Raw genomic sequence first — 19,582 nt, forward strand, 5'->3', positions numbered from 1 at the left:
CCTTCCTGAACAAAAATTGGGTACAGATCTTCCCGTACTTGGATGACTGACTCATCAATGGCCAAGTTTAGAAACAGGCTCTCGATCCTGGGGTGTTGATGTAAGCCACTTCTAGTGACCTAGGTCTCATTCTGAATGTACCTAAGTCCACACTGGTCCCTCCCGACACAAGAGACAGAGTTCTAGACTCCACGTGGGCAAGAGTCTTCCTGCCCAAATCCCAGTTTCACACCATCATAGACCTCATTGGCAGCCTCCAGTGGTTCACCACCACTGCAGAAAGGAGCTACATGAGGCTTCTTGGGCACATGGAGGCCTGCAAATTTGTCCTATAGCATGCCACGCTGTGGCTTTGCCTTTTAAAGGCCTGGTTAGTGTACAAGCCCAACAAGGATTTGTTGCATAATTTGGTCACCCTTCTCACCTTAGTTCTAATCTAGAATATCTCAACTGGTGGCTTCAACCTCAGGGGTCTGTGAGGGAGTGCCCTTTGCCAATCCCAACTCTCTTTCTCTGGTCCTGGACGCATTGGATACAGGCTGCGGGGACATACCTGGGCAGCTCAGAACTAAGGGCCTGTGGTCACAATCAGAACTACTGCTGCACATTGGTGTCAGAGGGCTCAGGGCAGTTCACCTCGCCTTCCTTCCCCAACTGCAGGGCAGGTGTGTCTCATTACTGACAGACAGAACAACAGTGATGCCCTGCATAAACCAACAAGGCGGTGCTTGCTTCTCTCTTCTATGCCTGGAACCCCTTCACCTGTGGGACTTCGGTGTAGATCACCACATCTACCTGTTCGCCTCTTACCGTCAGGGATGCAAAAAAACCTACAAGACCATTTCAGCTGCTCAGTCAACACCCGTGAATGGTTCCTCAGGACAGATATTGTCCTTTCTGTCTTCCAAAGTTGGTGTTATCCCTAAATGGGCCTGGTTGCCACAAGGAGCAACAATAAGTGCATCCAGTTCTGTTCCTTCCAGACCCACAGTTGTGGATCGGTAGCAGATGCAATCAAGATATCGTGGTCCAGTCACCTGGTGTACATGTCTCTGCTCTTTCCTCTAGTACACAAGGTTCTCCTCAAGATCTGGCAGGACAAGGCGGAACTCATCCTCAGAGCAGCAGTGTAGCTGCAGCAGCATAGGCTCAGCAGCCTGGTGAACCAATTTGTAGACAGACCGATAATCCTTCTGCTCCATATCCTGATTTCATCACCGAGGACCATCACCAGTTACAGCACCCTCACCCGGGGCACCTCCATTTCATGGTGCAGAAACTCCATGGTTAAACCAGCTCGAGCTACAGTGCTCAGACTCCATTAGAAAGGTTCTGTTGGGCAGGAGGCAACCCTCCCCTTGGGCAACATACCTAACAATCTGGAAGTGATTTTCAGTTTGGTCCCTCGAAAAGTACATCCCCCTACAAGAAACCTCCATCTCCCTTGTGCTTGACTACTTTTTATACCTTAACCAGTGCCAGGGACTGACACTGTCATCCATTAACGTCCACGTAGTGGTTATTTGCCTTCCATCCTGGGGCTGGGGAAAGATCTCTGTTCAGCAATGCTATGCTGGGATGTTTCCTTAAGGGTTTGGAGAGGCTGTATCCCCAGGTCAGACATCCCCATTTCACAGTGGGACCTTAACCTGGTCCTCTCTAGACTTATGGGACTGCTGTCTGAGCTCCTAGCAATCTGCCCTCTAGCTTGCCTCTCTTGGAAGGTGGTCTTTGTGGTGGCTATAACCTTGGCTAGTTAGGTCTCAGAGCTCCGGGCCTTTACCTATGAGTTTCCATACACTGTCATTTGTAAGGACAAAGTGCAGCTCTGTCCGCATCTGGTGTTCCTACCCAAGGTTGTCTCCCTCTTCCATCTAAACCAGGACATTTTCCTCTTGGTTTTCTTCCCAAAACATCATGCCAACCATGTGTCAGACAGACCCTACCCTAGCCTTCTACGCTGAATGCACAAAGCCATTTTGTAAATCACCACAGCTCTTTATTGTCATGGCTGAAGGAATGAAGGGACTTCTCATCTCATCCCAGTATATTTCATTGTGGATATTTCCTGTTATTACTTTGCCAAAATTCCAGCGCCATCAGCTCACTCCACCAGAGCACAGGCATCTTTGGCAGCGTTCCTCCTACAGATTCCCATTGAGGATATTTGCAGGGCAGCAACGTGTTCCTCTATTTGCACCGTCATGTCACACCACACCATCACCCAACAGGTAAGGGGTGATGTGATGTTTCAATTAATTCTGGCTCCCTCCTCCATGGGAACTGCTTGGGTGTCATCTATCGGAATAGACATGAGCAAGCCCTCGAAAAAGAAACAAACCAGTTACCTACCTTTTTGTAACTGCTGTTCGAGATGTGTGGTCATGTCCTTTCCAAATCCCACCCCTCCCCGCTGTCAGAGTAGGCTGGCATGAAGGAACTGGATGGACGGTAGGTCAGCAGGGACCTATATATGTCTCCATGAAGGCTCTCTTGTGAGGTTTCCAGTATAACCTGGCTGCTGTTCAAAATTTGGATCTCCTGCTGACTTCAATGGGAGTTGAGGGTATGACTTTGGAAACTGACAGAGGTAGCGGGGTGCATAGAATTGCCAGGATCCTCTAGAGCTGATCTCTACATTTCAGTTCATCAAAGAGTATCATGTAAAGCCTCTGCTGGCCACACTGATCATCATAATCATTGCAAAATGTCTGGATGGATAATATATAAGGCCTTCTGGACAGGCCTTACAAGCTGCGTGTCTGCATGGCCACGCACAACAAATTTTAAGCCCACACACCTCGCCTGCAGAGCCACGCAGCAGCACTCTCCTCTCACTGTCCTGCTGGATCGGAAGGTGAGTGGTGACAGAGGCAGTTTAGCAGGGCTGCATGATGGCAAGCAGGCTGCCCTGCCCCTGTTTGCTCCGGCTGGAGCCAGGGCATGGTGAGGCTTTCGCTGCTCCAGTTCCAGCTGGAGTGGACAGGCCACCATGGCCCCGTTGGTGGGGCCAGGTGGCCAGGGGTAGCTGCTTGGACGGCCGGGGCTCGAGCCGCGTGGCCAGTGGTGGCTGCCAGCAGCGGCTGTTTGGGTGGCTTTGGCTGCCAGCAGCGGCTGTTTGGGTGGCTTTCTCCTAACTTTCCAGTAATAAGCTGAGGCAGGACCAATCACCTTCATCACAAACAAGTAACATCACAAATACCTCAGTCCTCTGCTATCCCTTCAGTGGAGTTTGGATACTGCAGTGGGATCTGGCAAGCATCTTGGGTTTAATTTCCTCATGTTGCGACGTATGGGCTCTGCTGAGCTACTCAAGCTTGGCTCCTGAATTGGCTTGTACTGGATACTTTGGGCACAGAAACCCAGTTTCGTCAGTTCTGTTGGGCCCTGAGGGATTGGCTTCTCTTGGTAGGGATCAAGAGTCCCTCAGGCTCTGTTCCTTCTTTCTGGTTTGATGGCTTTACAGGTCAAATTGAAGACATAAATTACGGTAACCAGCTGCCACTCACTCCTAAGACCAAAGTGAAGTGCCTTTCAGAATAGACTGACTGATGTCCTCACTATATTACATGCTTTGTATGAGCAACACAATAACCAATGAATACATTTAAATATCATCATTGGGCATCCAACTTAATTCATGATTGACCCAAATAAGGCAATTCATGTGTAGCAGAGCTATTTTTTATGATTTTCTGAAAATACGTGCAGCTATCACCATGTCTCTTAGTTGCACTTGCTTCACATTTTAAAGAGTCTTCACAACTACAGCTCTCTGAAAAAACCTGAATTTTTAAAATGTCAACTGCTTTGGGGGTTTTAAGAGGTTTTTTTTAAATTGTACAAATGTGCTTTTTCAAGTAGGTTAGAATGCACACTATTTTAAGTATCACCATAATGTTTTGCAAACTTTAAAAAGAACAGACATTTCTTTTCTGCATACTTTTTAAAAAGTTATGATTTGAGAGAATATGATGGCAGTCTGAAGAAAGAAAAAGACTGCATATATATATACAGTATATATATGTATGTTAATAACTGGTAGGTGCCACAGCAGCGCACAAGACAAAACTCATTCCGTTCATGGATCGGAAATCTCAGGGTGTGTCTAGACTACCGGGTTTTTTCGAAAAAAGTGGCCTTTTTTTTGAAAAACTTCCTCTGCATATAGACTGCCACTGCATTCTTTTGAAATTAAATTGAAAGAATGCAGCCGTTTTTTCGACCGTGGTAAACCTCATTTTAAAAGGAATAAAGCCTTTTTTTGAAAAGAGGTGTTATTGAATGCAAATGGGGCTTTTTCGAAAAAAGGCTTTATTGAATGCAAATGGAGCTTTTTCGAAAGAGAGCATCCAGATTGCCTGGGTGCTCTCTTTCAAAAAAACGGCTCGCTTTTTTGAAATAAGTGGTTGCAGTCTAGATGTTCTCTTTCGAAAGAGGCTTGCAGTCTAGACGTAGCCTTAGAGGGAATACTACTTCTGGATGTATACTGAAAATTTATGCTTTTGAGGTCTATGAGTTGAGGCTGGTCACCAGAAGGTGAAAAGCAACTTTGTCTGGCTGTATGTAGACTGAGTAATTATTCACAATGGATGTTAATTGACTGAGAAAATTCTAATTAAGTGATTGCAAAGTCTCCAGAGGCGACTCTATCCAAGAAAACCAAACAATAGGGGATACCTGTTTACTAGTGAGATGCTTGAAACTATTTTGGGAGGTCCAGAGGTATCCTGTACCAGTTATCCTTCATCTAGGGAATAAGCTGCCAACTTGCTTGACTTAGGAGGATCACATTTGGTCTGGGTGCTTCAAGCTGGGAGAGCTATCCTTTGTGAGACAGAGGAATGTTTGGTTATCTAAGTTTAACCTTTAGGAAGTGTGTGGTGATTTTACTTTTACGTAATCTTTGTTTCCATTAATTCTGCTTGCTGCTTCTCAAATTTCCATTCTTTGTGAATGAAACTCTACTTATTTTCACTGTATATGCACCTAAGAGCGGTGTGTTAAATGGATCAGTGATGCTGAGGTGAAAATAGTAAGGTGGTAAGTAGTAAACCTGTGAATTCTGGGAGTGTCCAGTGGAACAGGGGCTGGACCTTCTGGGAATATGTAGAGGGTGTGATGATTGAAGCATGCCTATTGCTTATCTGCAGGACAGCAAAGCTGGGTCCGGGTGAGAAGGGTGTGCTTGCATTTCCTGTGTCTGGCAGAGTCAGGAGCTGACACCTGGCAGGCATAGAGAATGCTTCCTCATGCCAAGGGCAGGTGGTAGTGAGATACCTCACAACCCTGCATACCCGCAGAAAGTGTTATGAAGAGTCTGTAGCACTTCAGAGAAGGTGCTTGGCTCTTTGTTAATGATGGCCCATTGATCAAAGTTCACTAGACCTATCCTCTGTCTGCTATAAAATCAATGGTCAGATCTCATTCTCCAATTTGCTGTGCATCTGAGTTTGGGGACTGAGCAGAATCATAAGGCAAAGGTTAAAGAACAACCGGCAGAGGAAGTCTGGGTTGTCAATGCTCATAGTTCTCAATAGGGAAATAATCTTTCTATGACACCTGAATATTGGAATGGTTACAACAGAGAACAAGGAAGGGAAAAAACTCTCAAGCCCCAACCAAAAATTCTTTCAATAAACCAGCTCTTGTTTTACACACAGTTCCTCAGAACATCTCTGGAGCAGATAAATGACAATGCCTGGAGCAGCCAGCTAAGCTCTGAGTTGAGCCAGCAGATGGCCGGCTATGCCAGCCCCTCCAAAGAGAAGGTTTGTTCTCTGTTAAGGTTTAGTTTCTAGTTAATTGCTCTTGGAATTCTTGTTGGAGGGCTGCATGAGACTTCTCTCTGCTTCATTGGTTTTTTTGTGTATAAAATTTGTGTTTGCTTGTTCCCTGCTCTTCCCCTGCTGGCATTTGCTTGGAGCAGCTATTGGTACTGAATTGTTCCCTAACTGGGTGGTGGAAGATGATGGGATGTGTCTGCAGCAGGGGTGCTTGGTCTTGGCTCGGTTGTTTTTTCCTGTGTCAGTGTGTGTTGCTGGGTTGGTTCTATACTGACAAGCATGTGGTGTTCTTGATATCTCAATGCTGGCCTCTTTCTTTCAGTGTTTCCTGTATAAGGCACTAGGAATTTGCTTGGCAGTTTGTCAGGACCCGGTCCATATTAAATCACAGATTCAGAAGTTTCTGAAGAAAACAGATTACATGGAAGCCCCTGATAGACTGGTAAGGACCCTGTCCCTCTCCCTACCTTATCATGTACCCTCTGAATGTCCCCTGGGCAACTCAGCTCTCAGTTGTCCTGGGACAGATGCCATTTTGCTTCATGTCCTCTTTGTTGCTATTTCACTCACCCTTTGCTCCCCCCTCCCATAGGTCTCAGGCCTAATTGGCACTTTACACTACTTTGGGTGAAAGGAATTGACTTGTGGGGGTCTATTGGGCACCTGGTCAGATTCACTAACCAATATTTTTCTTGAGTAACAGGGAGTCATTTCCATCCTTTCATTCTCTGCCGAGAGCCACTTGGACCTCATCTTGAACACACTGCAGGAGTTTGGGGCAGCAATGGATAAACTTACGATTTCTGGGTTTATTGGTCACCTGAAGGTAAAGGAGCCAGGGGGTTCTCTCAAACTTCCTCTCCCTCTAAACTAGAGACAGTATCTCCTGCCCCCGGTAGAGTCTCATTGGTCAGCTAACCCTGTCCCCCAATGGATGTGCTCTGTGTGATGCTTACATTTAAGCAGAGAGGAGCACAATCTGGATCCGTGGCTCTCTCAACTGATTTTTAGCATCTGATGTTTCATGGCTTGAATGCCTCTCCTATGCACAGTGTGTAGGAACTATACCAGTTAATTATATGGAAAAGTGTTGAATGTATTTGTAGCTGTTTTTTCAATCCAGGTTAGTAGCTGTAAAGGAGGAGGTGTTGCAAGCAACATGTGACTAACCAACCTGCTCTCTGGACAACTGTTATGGACCCTGTGCTCTAGAGCAGCGGTTCTAAAACTTTCCACACTAATATACCCATTTTAGAAATCTGAGTTGTCTAGTGTGCCCCAAGTTTCACCTCATTTTAAACCTTCTTTCTTAGAAAATCAGGCATAAAAATACAAAAAAGTGTCACAACACACTATTACTGAAAAATTGCTTAATTTCCCATTTTCATATGCCATACGCCATTTCATAAATAAATTAATTTAAATATAAATATGTTCCTTACATTTCAATGTGCAGTATATAGAGCAGTGTAAATAGGTCATTGTGTGTATGAAATTTTAGTTTGTAACTTTGCTAGTGCTTTTTAGGTAGCCTGCTCTAAAACTAGGCAAATATCGAAATGATCTGATCTGTCCTCCTCGAAAACTTCTGCGTACCTTTGGTTGAGAACCATTTATCCAGAGGATAAAACAGCATATTAGGTCTCTTGGCCACCATTGCCAGATTTGCTGTTTACTCACTGTGCAGATCTAGGCATATCATTTAGCACCTAATTCTGTGCCTATCAGTGTCAATGACAAATCTCCCATTTATGTCACTGGGGTAGGGTCAAAACTTTGGGCTCTCTGTGTCAGAATTATCCAATCAGTATGTTTGAGACACCAATACCTCTGTGCCTCACGCAGTTATGGTTTGGCTTAAATACATTTTTCAAGTACAAGCTATTATCGCTGCCAAAAGCAATTCCTCAGTCAGCAACAGATCAGAATTTCAAGGCAAAATGAATCAGAAGTAATTGTCTCTTGTGACATTTCCAATTGTCCAGGACTACCATCATGGGAAAAGAGCCAAGACCCGCAGCACGCTGATGCTGACATACAGCAAAGTGGCTATGCATGCTCCAAAAGAGCAACTTCTGTCTCGGGTGGAGGCAGACATCACAGAGAACATCCTACACCATTATAGAACCGGTTGCCAAGTAAGAGTTTTTGCATAAGTGTTGGGGATATTACTCTGAAGTTAGATCAGTGCCTCCACTGGACCTGAGTTTACTAAGAGAGGGCTTATTTTTCTAAAAATCTCCTTTGAACAACTGTTTGTCATGTGCATCAAATCTAAAACCTTCATGGATGGAGTGTGAGCTGTAACAAATATCTTATTTGTTGCTGTTGTTTGTATTTTCTCTAGTTTTTCTGTGTTCTTCTGAAATTCTCTAGGTCACAGTTAGTATTTCAGATGCAGTCACACTCAGGCTGTGCAGTATAACACTCTAAGGCTATGTTTACACTGTGAACCTATTTCAGGGTATCAGAAGTATCCCGAAATAGCTATTCCGCATCTTTTGAGTGCGCCTGTTATTTTGAAATCTAACGGGCTCACTATCCCAACATCCCTGTAAACCTTGTTCCACGAGGGTTAAGGGACTTTTTGGAATAGTGCTTGTATTTAGTTTATTTGCTATCACTGTTTCTTGGACTATCTACTTCCCTTTCCCCATATCTGTCTTCCTATTTGTCTGCCTGCTCATTATTTCTGCTCCTTAGATATATGGCTGTCCACTTGCCAGCCCTGATTCTGGTCTCAGTGCATAGTTCTAATCTCTCCACATCACTTTGCCATTCCATTCTACTCTGTCTAAGGCTATGTCTAGGCTGCAGTACTTTTCCGGGATCCCAGAGGTATCCCAGAAAAGCAATACCGCATCCACTTTTTGGAAAAGTGGATGCGTTCTTTCACCATCCCTGTAAACCTTGATTTATGAGGAAGGAAGGGATGGCTTGAAAGAGCAGGTTTTTCCAAATTTCGAAAAAGCCTTTTTTGAAAGAAAAGCAGAGAAAGATTCATACTTTGCATATCTTTTTCAGACTTTGCAGTCTAGACTTAGCCTAACTGAGACTCTCATTGTCAAAAAAAGTTGATCACAAATGAACCAAGTTGACATTTTCCAGTAGTTCACAAATACAAATATTAAGAACTATGGCCCCTGCTATTGTCCACTGCAACACACCCAGACTGGGCACATTTCCTGCTTTTTTGGAAGAGTCAGTAATAGTGATATCTCTCTACTTCATGTTCATTAACCAGGATATTTGTAGAATGTGCATAATGTGGCACAATAGAAATTGCTAGTAGCGGTTTTACATTTTGTTTTTCAGGTGTTGGGGATCAATGTTGCGAACAAGTTAAATTCTAAATAATCTGCCCTCGTATCTTGTGCATTTACTATGCACAAGTTTCTTGTTTAAATTGCATAAAATTTGTTTTCCCTCCCACATCAAGCAGGAGTCATGACTACTCTGTGTAAATGGACCTGGGTTTACTTGATCAACCTGGGCCTTTTCTTTTTCTCAGATGGGTGTAGAGCTGGGGTTCTCTGTCTTCTGGGGTCTGCAGACACTTCTCCTGAGACTAGATCTAATTTCTACTCTTCTGGAATCTGATTCTCTCAGTTTCTCACCCACATCCTCTTGTTTTTCCTGGAAATGTAGGACATGGACCTGAAATCAACCCTCATCCAGAATGCAACAGAGATTAGCTGTGCAGTTTTGAAGACTGGAGACTCCCAGGCATTTGAATTCTCTTACAAACTTGAGCTCCTTGATTACATGATGGTGAGTGATTAGGAACTTTGAAGCCTGAGCTACCAGGGATTTTGTTATTATGTAATGAGACTGATTGTCCGGGTAGATGTTATTCTTTCCATTGGCTGTAGCTATACTACTGCAGTGTCATGATTTACCTGCCTGGCACCCAGAATGCTGGGTCCACTGTGCTTGGCCGGGATGCTGGCATATTGTGGGCTGTAACTGGAAGGAATGGATAGTGTCTGATGAGTTGCCAGGATACAGCTTGCTGACCTGTGTATAGCAGATGTCTCTACGGTCCATTTCTGAGGCAGAGAGCCACTGAAACAGTGTCTGTTTCTTACAGGTCTGGCATAAAGCCCTGTTTCAGAAGGTGAGGGGGAGGCTTCTCTGCCTTTCAAACCCACTTCCTATTTTTATGTCTCTGTTCATGCATTTCAGGACTTCATTAAAAAGGAACCATTGGATTCCCTGGTGTCTCCAGTTCGTTACGAGGCAATGTTTGCGATTGGACAGCTGTGGTAGGATATTCTATGCCATATTTCTTGGCACTGTGATGTCTTCTCATTTGTTAATTCATGAGTGTCGGGTTGGGAGCAGGCTGATGCTCACATGGTGTTTTTGTTTTGAGGGTTTGAATGCGTCATGTCTGTTTGGAGATTTGTGCTTGAAAGGCACAAGAGTGGAGGTTGTGGGGCATGCCATACTACGGAGAAGAGTTCAGGTGGGGATGGAGGTGTCTGGCTAGCTGGCAGGGGGAAGGAAGCTGGTGGATTCCTCTAAAAAGGGAATTGAAGTTTTAGCTTTACTTCTAGATGAGCAAATAATTAACAGAGGTACAAAGAGGTGCACAGCTGCAAAGTGAAGGGCTGTTTGCATTTGGGGTTCTAGATTGGGATAATCTTTATTCATTTAACCCATGTTTTACTTGGCTATGGTATTGAATCTAACACGTGACTTCTCTTTCTGTCTTCTGACAGCAAACTCAAACCATCTCTGACCCTGGAGGAAAACCGTGAGATCCTTGATCTGTGTTTTAAAAGTGTATTTCCCCTTCCTCCCTTGGAGAAGATGAAAGAGGAAGGCAAGAAACTAGAGGATACTCTGCACATAGAGGTATATGACACCAATTCCCCTCTGGCAGACTCCACTGAGATCTCTGCCCAGCAAGCACTGGGTGATAGCAGCCACACATGGCCTCCCTGCAAAGTCATGGCTAACTTCACCTCCACCTCCTGCAGAAATTATCTGGTGTTGAGCCTCACTCCTTCTCTTCTGGTTTCAGTTGATGTATGAGTGCTCCTTCGAAGCCCTTAGTGAGCTAATGAAGATCCTGCTTGAGGAAGAACCAACCCCAGACTGGTTCCAGGAAATGTTTCATGTGAGTAGCCCATAGGACCAGGGTGATAATTGTTTCTTGTGTTATAGCAGGGATGATGCTCAAGCTTCTGTTGTGGAGGAATTTTCCGCAGCGGGTGAATTTTAGGGAGAAAGCATCAATTTTTTCCTGAAGTAAGTGGGAATGTGTCCCATTGAAATCCATGGGAGCTGTTCCATTTTATGCCAGTGGTGGACTGAGATCTAGTTTTTCCAGTATAGTTAACACTACATGGACAGGAAAGAAAATCATCAGTGCAGTAACCAAATTCAAGAGGACCAGTGAGAACTGATCACCTCTTGTAAAAGGAATGAATTAGTATTGAGTTAAGCTCTGTGTATGGAAACTCATTCACCAAAGACTTCCTGCTCTTCAGACATAAACAGAATAGTTTGAAGAGCTGAGGGGAGGGGAGTTAGGTGCAACGTTGGTATGAAAATAAAGTTATAAAAGGAGCTGGGCTGGGGAGACTTCTCTGCTCCTCTCTGTCATTTGCCACTCAGCATGGGAGAAGCTGTCCAGGAAAGAGAACACAGCACCGGACCCCAAACTGCATGCAATGTGCTAGACAGCTGCCATCAGACAGTCTACAGAAGCCCTCACATACACAGAGCCAGACTCATCTCTCATGTAACTCCTTTGGCTTTGATGGAGTTATGTACACCAGAGGTGAATCTGGTCCCTGGGACTTGTATATACAAGGGTCTCTTTTTGGAGACATATAAATCTTTTGCTATATGGAAGTTAAATGCTTTGGAGAGGGATTTTAGTGACAATCAAACCTATTTAAAAGAAACGTTTGGGAGGGATTTTCTGGTACTAACTTTGTCCATTCTCCTGCTTTGCCAACAGCTACTAGAGACCTGGCTCAGTTCAGAGAAGGAGTGGGAGAGAGGAAGGGCCTTGCAGGCCAGTGTCTGGCTGCTAACTGCCTATCAGGAGATAGTTAATAGCACAGTGAGTATAGTTCTACTCTTCCTTGAGCTGACTTCCCCACTTAAATCAAATCTGACATTCAACGTGAATGCATGAGAAATTCTACTAGGCCTGCAGCTGGGGCCTCAAAGTGACTAAGATCCCTCTGCTTCCATAAGAGAAAGGTTTCCATAAGAGTGCTGTGACAGCACTCAGGCCAGACTATAAGAAACAGGGCAGGCAGTTCCCCAGACGAGTGATTTTATAATTAGATTCACCAAACCAGTAAGAAAAGAGCTTCTACTCTGGTTAACAAAATACCAAACAATAGTACCCTTTAGGCATTCCAGACCTTGGTTCCCATCTAGACAACTAAGTCTAATATAATCACCAATCACAAAGGACTAGACACTTATCCTTAGGTTAATATGAATCACAGGTCTTCCCTAAATATCAGCCAATCCTTAATAACCGAATATCAGATTTGTTGTTAAAAGGAAAAAGAAGAGAGTTACAAATGGTTAAGTGATAGATATTTGTTAAAATGACTTTCACTTTTCATAGTTCAGGATCACAACCATGGTGGAATAAACGGCTGGCTTGTAAAAGTCTCTCTGGAATCATGCTAACCGGTCAACATCCAGAATCAGTTTAGATGCAAAGGCTGTTAGTTTTTCCATGCATTTCCCAGACTATTCCAAATAATTATTTGGAAGATCTATGTCCTATGGCTTACACGTCCCCTGTTCAAAGTTTAAGCAGACTGGAGAGAGAAGATCAGTCCCATAACTTGTCTTTTATAGTTATTCTAGCCGGTTGGCAAGCCTCCTCACAGAAATTGTCGAAGCAGGATCTCTCCCTGAGAAAGAATAGGTCATGCAGATCTCCTGTCGTGCTTTGTTTTGAAGTTAATTTTCTATTTCCTATGCATACACTGGTAAATGGGTGATAGTCATTCACATAAGGTAATTAGCCGATCGTGGTCTTCCATTACAACACAGATAGTTAAGCTGAAGGCAATGTAAAAAATATTTTCTTGTACTGTCTTATATCTTTGATCTTAAGGTTAACTGAAGACAGTTACATATCATTAAGGCAATTAAGACATGAAAAGGAATTGGAATCTACAAGCTAATTTGGTTATGTTAAACTTCTAGCAAGATATAAATACAGACAATAATACATAACATCTACCTTTCATATCTATTACCAAAATGCATGATGTTGGTGATCGCTAGTCTAGGACTTTTCTTTGGGTTCGTCTAGACTACAGGGTTTTGTCGACAGAAGTTTTGTCGACAGTATCTGTCGACAAAACTTCTGTCGACAAAGAGGGTCTGGACACATTCAGTTCTGTTGACAAAGCAAGCTGCTTTGTCAACAAAACCCTGTAGTCTAGACACAACCCTACATGCAATAACACCTTCTGTCGACAGAAATCTGTCGACAGAAGGTGTTATGCCTCGTAAAATGAGGTTTACCAGCGTCGACAAAACTGCTGAGTTCTGTCGACGTTATGTCGACAGAACTCAGCGGTAGTGTAGATGCAGGTATAGTTGTGTCGACAAAAGTCCACTTTTGTCGACAAAACTCAGTAGTCTAGACACACCCTTTGAAATAACATATAAGTGACTTGTCTTGATACAATTGCAGTGCCGCTTGTTAAGTTATTGTGGGTCACACATAGGTTGGCTGTGTCAGTGTCATAGATGCATTCTTATACTCTCAGGCTGTTAAAGTTGAATTTCTATTTCTATTTAATCAGATAAGAACATAAAACATGAATGGCCATTCTGGATCCCCCAGACAAATGGTTCATGTATCCTGTCTTCTGACAGTGGTGGGTGTTATATGCATCAGAGGGAACAAACAGAACAAGGCAATTGTTGAGTGATCTCTCCCCTGTTGTCCAGTCCCAGCCCCAGGCAGTCAGAGATATAGGGACACCCATATCATGCATCTCTGATCATCTTATATGGCTCTATCATACCCCCCTGTAAGCATCTCTTTTCTAAGATGAATGGTCCCAGTCCTTTTAACTTCTCCTTGTATGAGTTGTCCCATATCCCATATCATTTTTGTTGCTTTTCTCTGAACTTTTTCCAATTATAACCTAACTTTATTTAAGTTGTAGGACTACAATTGCTTGCAGTATTCAAGGTGTGGGTGTACCATGGATTTGAAACAGTGGCATGATAAGAACATAAGAACATAAGAACATAAAAACATAAAAACGGCCGTACTGGGTCAGACCAAAGGTCCATCTAGCCCAGTATCCTGACTACCGACAGTGGCCAGCACCAGGTGCCCCAGAGAGGCTGGACCGAAGACAATGATCAAGCGATTTGTCTCCTGCCATCCCTCTCCAGCCTCTGACAAACAGAGGCCAAGGACACCATTTTATCCCTTGGCTAATAGCCTTTCATGCACCTAGCCTCCATGAAATTATCTAGCTTCTCTTTAAACTCTATTATAGTCCTAGCCTTCACAGCCTGATCTGGCAAGGAGTTCCACAGGTTGACTACACGCTGTGTGAAGAAGAACTTTCTTTTATTAGTTTTAAACCTGCTACCCATTAATTTCATTTGGTGTCCTCTAGTTCTTCTATTATGGGAACTAATAAATAACTTTTCTTTATCAGCCCTCTCCACACCACTCTTGATTTTATAGACCTCTATCATATCCCCCCTCAGTCTCCTCTTTTCTAAACTGAAAAGTCCCAGTCGCTTTAACCTCTCCTCATATGGGACCCGTTCCAAACCCCTAATCATTTTAGTTGCCCTTTTCTGAACCCTTTCAAAGGCCAAAATATCTTTTTTGAGGTGAAGAGACCACATCTGTACACAGTATTCAAGATGTGGGCGTACCATAGTTTTATACAGGGGTAATAAGATATTCTGGGTCTTATTTTCTATCCCTTTCTTAATAATTCCCAGCATCCTATTTGCCTTTTTGACCGCCGCTGCACACTGCGTGGAAGTTTTCAGAGAACTGTCCATAATAACTCCAAGATCCCTTTCCTGATTTGTCGTAGCCAAATTAGCCCCCATCATACTGTACGTATAGTTGGGGTTATTTTTCCCGATGTGCATTACTTTACATTTATCCACATTAAATTTCATTTGCCATTTTGTTGCCCAATCACTCAGTTTGGTGAGATCTTTTTGGAGTCCCTCACAGTCTGCTTCTGTCTTGACTATCCTAAACAGTTTTGTATCATCTGCAAACTTTACCACCTCACTGCTTACCCCTTTCTCCAGATAATTTATGAATAAGTTGAAAAGGATTGGTCCCAGGACTGACCCTTGGGGTACACCACTAGTTACCCCTCTCCAATCTGAAAATTTACCATTTATTCCTACCCTTTGTTTCCTGTCTTTTAACCAGTTCTCAATCCAAGAAAGGACCTTCCCTCTTATCCCATGGCCATGTAATTTACACAAGAGCCTTTGGTGAGGGACCTTGTCAAAGGCTTTCTGAAAATCCAAGTATACTATAACTACTGGATCCCCCTTGTCTGCATGTTTGTTAACCCCTTCAAAGAACTCTAACAGATTAGTAAGACAGGATTTCCTTTTACAGAAACCATGTTGACTTTTGTCCAATAAATTATGCTCTTCTACATGCTTCACAATTTTATTCTTTACTATTGTTTCTACTAATTTGCCCGATACTGAAGTTAGACTTACCGGTCTGTAATTGTCAGGATCGCCTCTAGAGCCCTTTTTAAATATTGGTGTCACGTTAGCTACCTTCCAGTCATTAGGTACGGAAGCCGATTTAAAGGATAGGTTACAAACTACAGATAATAGCTCACCAATTTCCCATTTGAGTTCTTTTAGAACCCTTGGATGAATGCCATCCGGTCCCGGAGATTTGTTAACATTAAGTTTTTCTATTTGTTCCAAAACCTCCTCTAAAGACACTTCAATCCGGGACAGTTCCTCAGATTCATCACCCACAAAGGACGGTGCAGATTCAGGAATCTCCCCAACGTCCTCAGCCGTGAAGACTGAAGCAAAGAAATCATTTAGTTTCTCAGCAATGGCTTTATAGTCCTTGATTGCTCCTTTTATAGCTCAATCATCTAAGGGACCCTCAGGTTTTTTAGCAGGCTTCCTGCTTCTAATGTACTTAAAAAAACATTTTGTTATTTCTTTTTGAGTTTTTGGCTAGCTGTTCCTCAAAATCTTTTTTTGCTTTTCTTATTACATTTTTACACTTGATTTGACAGTGTTTATGTTCCTTTCTATTTATCTCACTAGGATTGGACTTCCACTTCTGAAAAGATACCTTTTTGTCCCTCACTGCTTCTTTTACATGGTGGTTAAGCCACGGTGACTCTTTTTTAGGTCTCTTGCTATGTTTTTTAATTTGGGGTATACATTTAAGTTGGGCCCCTGTTATGGTGTCTTTAAAAAGTTTCCATGTAGCTTTCAGGGACTTTGCTCTAGTCACTGTGCCTTTTAATTTCTGTTTAACTAACCTCCTCATTTTTGGTGTAATTCCCCTTTTTGAAATTAAATGCCAGGGTGCTGGACTGCTGAGGTGTTCTTCCCACCACAGGAATGTTGAATGTTATTATATTATGGTCACTATTCCCAAGCGGTCCGGTAACGGTTATATCCTGGACCTGATCCTGCACTCCACTCAGGACTAAATCGAGAATTGCCTCTCCCCTTGTGGGTTCCTGCACCAGCTGCTCCAAGAAGCAGTCATTTAAGCCATTGAGAAATTTTATCTCCGCTTCTCTTCCTGAGGTGACATGTATCCAGTCAATATGGGGGTAATTAAAGTCCCCCATTATTATAGAGTTCTTTATTTTGGTAGCCTCTCTAATCTCCCTCAGCATTTCAATGTCAGTATCGCTGTCCTGGTCAGGTGGTCGGTAATATATCCCTATTGCTAATTTATTATTATTTATCATATTTATTATTCATCCCTTTTCCTAGTGGTTCCTAACATACCATTAGCATTTTTAACTGCAGCTGCGTGTTGAACAGATGTTTTTAGAGGACTATCCACAATGACTCTGAGATTTTTCTTGAGTGCTACAGCTAATTTAGACCCCATCAATTTGCATGTACAACAAGGATTATGTTTTCCAATGTGCCGTACCCAGGTACAGTAATGGAGTTCACAATAAGGAAGGCAAATAATGTCCAGTATAGCCGGAGAACTTTCATTCTTCATTCTTTTTTAATTAGCCTCAGGAAACTTTTGATCACTTTGGATATCTGATTGGGCTATTAGCACCATATACCTGTGCTTCAATTACCTCATCGCGTCAGTGGGTGGTTGACTGTATCAACTGTATTCTCAATATACAAGGTGAGGAGACCATGAGCAGGTGTAAGTAACCCTTCACTTTCTTTCATTGTTGTAATGACCCTTTTTTCCATCTGTAATTCTTTCTGTCTTGTTAGCGACACTTATATAACAGAATGATTGGGGCCTTGTAAGTACATTGCTGGAAGAGAACTGCACAAATAATAAATAATCTGCAAATATTAGAGGGTGGGCAAAATATAGCACACAGGCCAGATCTGCCCTTCTCCCCAGAATTTCTGTCTGGAGCGCTCAGCTGATTAGCAAGCATGCCAGCAGCATGTGTTCAGCTGCCCCTCTCCGACCTTGCTCCATCCTATCTGCTGCTAGTGGTGTGTGGAGGGGAGGTGAGCAGGGAGGCGTGCAGAAGTCAGGGTGACCCCTTTGCCCCTGTCATCATCTCTGCAGAGCAGAGTTTGGGGAGAGGGACACATACAATAGTGCTGCTCCAGTCTGAAGTATGGTGAGTAACGGAGTGCCTATCTAAAGAGGCAGTGCACTGTTTCTAAGATTTCTCTGGCAGCCAGCATGTCCCTCTCTCTCTCTCTCTCTCTCTCTCTCTCTCTCACACACACACACACACACATTGTCTCACACACACTCTCTCCCCTGCCATATGCCCATATGTCCCCCCCTCTGCAGAGTGGGGTGGGGAGAGGGAGATGACAGAGCAGGACAGCTTTCCCTTAAAGAGACAGTTCATGATTTAGAAGTGAGCGAAGAGCCTGGGTTTCCTACCTAAGCTTTTGGTCAGCCCCATCTCTTTTACAATGAGAGTTCAGTAGAGGGATTCTCCTCCAAATCAGAACCTCAGAACAATCTACATGAGTTGTGCTTGACTAAGAGATTAGATTTAAATATTGAGAGCAGAGTGGCTACTGAAACCAGATATACAGAGAAAGATGCTCCACACAGAATACAGTGCCTGTTTAATCCTGTATGAATCACAATGAATCATATGCCATTACTGTTAACTTTCAGACATAGGGGCTACGTCTAGACTACATCCCTTTTTCGGAGGGATAAGGGATCTTTCGGGAAAGGCTTAATTTTCCACAAGATCAGCATCTAGACTGGCGCTTTTCTCCAGCAAAGCTCCGTGCCGAAAAAAGCTGCAGCCATTTTTATGCTAATGAAGTGGGGGAGATTTAAATCCCCACTTCATTAGCAATTGCGATACGTCTAATTTACATCCCTTTTCCGAAAAAGGGATATAGTCCACACATAGCCTGATGGTAAAATTCTAACTCCATTAAAGTCAACAAGAATTTCGTCATTGGCTTTAGTGGGGCCAAAATTTCACACACAGCTGGTAATAACATACCCCCATAGATCCGCCTGTATGATTATCTATGGATCAGAGGTTCAGTTTTATTAAATGTTGCCATACTTTTTCTCCTTTTCTCTATCCTAGGTCAGTGCAGAAACCTGGGGTCAGCAGAGGAGGAGCTGAGATGTCTCCGTGAGGCACTAACAACTCCAGACCCTGAGGCTCTGTTTCAAGCATCTTGCAAAATGGCTAAGGTAACAGACACTAGGGGTGTGTCTAGACTACAGGGTTTTGTCGACAAAAGTGGACTTTTGTCGACAAAACTATACCTGCGTCCACACTGCCGCTGAGTTCTGTCAACATAACGTCGACAGAACTCAGCAGTTTTCTTGACGCTGGTAAACCTCATTTTACGAGGCATAACACCTTCTGTCGACAGAGTTCTGTCGACAGATGGTGTTATTGCCTGTAGGGTTGCGTCTAGACTACACTGCCATGTCGACAAAGCAGCTTGCTTTGTCGACAGAACTCAATGTAGTCTAGACGCTCTTTGTCGACAGAAGCCTGTAGTCTAGACGTACCCTAAGTGACTGTTCTAGTGGCTGTGCACCATTCATTTTCCCTTGTCCAGAGGACTGGAAAAGGGCAAATATAGTGCCCATCTATAAAAAGGGAAATAAGAACAACCCAGGAAACTACAGACCAGTTAGTTTAACTTCTGTGCCTGGGAAGATAATGGAGCAAGTAATTAAGGAAATCGTCTGTAAACACTTGGAAAGTGGCAAGGTGCTAGGGAACAGCCAGCCTGGATTTGTAAAGAACAAATCATGTCAAACCAATCTGATAGTTTTCTTTGATAGGATAACAAGTCTTGTGGATAAGGGAGAAGTGGTGGATATAGTATACCTAGACTTTAGTAAGGCATTTGATACAGTCTCGCATGATATTCTTATCAATAAACTAGGTATTTACAACTTAGATGGGGCTACTAAAAGGTGGGTGCATAACTGGCTGGATAACCATACTCAGAGAGTAGTTATTAATGGGTCACAATCCTGCTGGAAAGGCAAACAAGTGGGGTTCCACAGGGGTCTGTTTTGGGACCGGCTTTGTTCAATATCTTCATCAACAATTTAGATATTGGTATAGAAAGTACGCTTA

At 43.3% G+C, this 19,582-nt stretch overlaps 2 protein-coding genes across 2 annotated transcripts in view; both read left to right on the forward strand.

Moving 5' to 3' along the window:
- The first annotated feature begins 4,317 nt into the window (after positions 1 to 4,317).
- LOC142824850 (maestro heat-like repeat-containing protein family member 2B) lies at positions 4,318 to 9,569 on the forward strand. Its single transcript, XM_075916638.1, has 5 exons — positions 4,318 to 5,771; positions 6,109 to 6,228; positions 6,490 to 6,612; positions 7,772 to 7,924; positions 9,435 to 9,569. Exons 1-5 carry the CDS (start codon positions 5,556 to 5,558, stop codon positions 9,567 to 9,569), a joined length of 747 nt encoding a protein of 248 aa, XP_075772753.1. The 5' UTR covers positions 4,318 to 5,555.
- Positions 9,570 to 9,641: 72 nt separating this feature from the next.
- Positions 9,642 to 19,582, forward strand: part of LOC142824860 (maestro heat-like repeat-containing protein family member 2B) — a 37,124-nt gene continuing 27,183 nt past the window's right edge. The window contains exons 1-6 of the mRNA XM_075916649.1: positions 9,642 to 10,051; positions 10,511 to 10,646; positions 10,816 to 10,911; positions 11,761 to 11,865; positions 17,031 to 17,154; positions 18,566 to 18,675. Coding sequence (XP_075772764.1) covers positions 10,029 to 10,051; positions 10,511 to 10,646; positions 10,816 to 10,911; positions 11,761 to 11,865; positions 17,031 to 17,154; positions 18,566 to 18,675 — 594 coding nt within the window. The 5' untranslated portion in view covers positions 9,642 to 10,028. The remainder of the gene's footprint in view (positions 10,052 to 10,510; positions 10,647 to 10,815; positions 10,912 to 11,760; positions 11,866 to 17,030; positions 17,155 to 18,565; positions 18,676 to 19,582) is intronic.

The sequence above is a fragment of the Pelodiscus sinensis genome, unplaced genomic scaffold (assembly GCF_049634645.1).
Source record: "Pelodiscus sinensis isolate JC-2024 unplaced genomic scaffold, ASM4963464v1 ctg44, whole genome shotgun sequence".
Classification (NCBI taxonomy): Eukaryota; Metazoa; Chordata; order Testudines; family Trionychidae; genus Pelodiscus; species Pelodiscus sinensis.

Coding starts and splice junctions, on each gene's coding strand:
- LOC142824850 (XM_075916638.1), top strand. CDS start 5,556: ATGACACCTGAATATTGGAATGGTTACAACAGAGAACAAGGAAGGGAA. Junction 5,772..6,108: donor CCAGCCCCTCCAAAGAGAAG/GTTTGTTCTCTG, acceptor TCTTTCTTTCAG/TGTTTCCTGTATAAGGCACT. Junction 6,613..7,771: donor GGTTTATTGGTCACCTGAAG/GTAAAGGAGCCA, acceptor CCAATTGTCCAG/GACTACCATCATGGGAAAAG.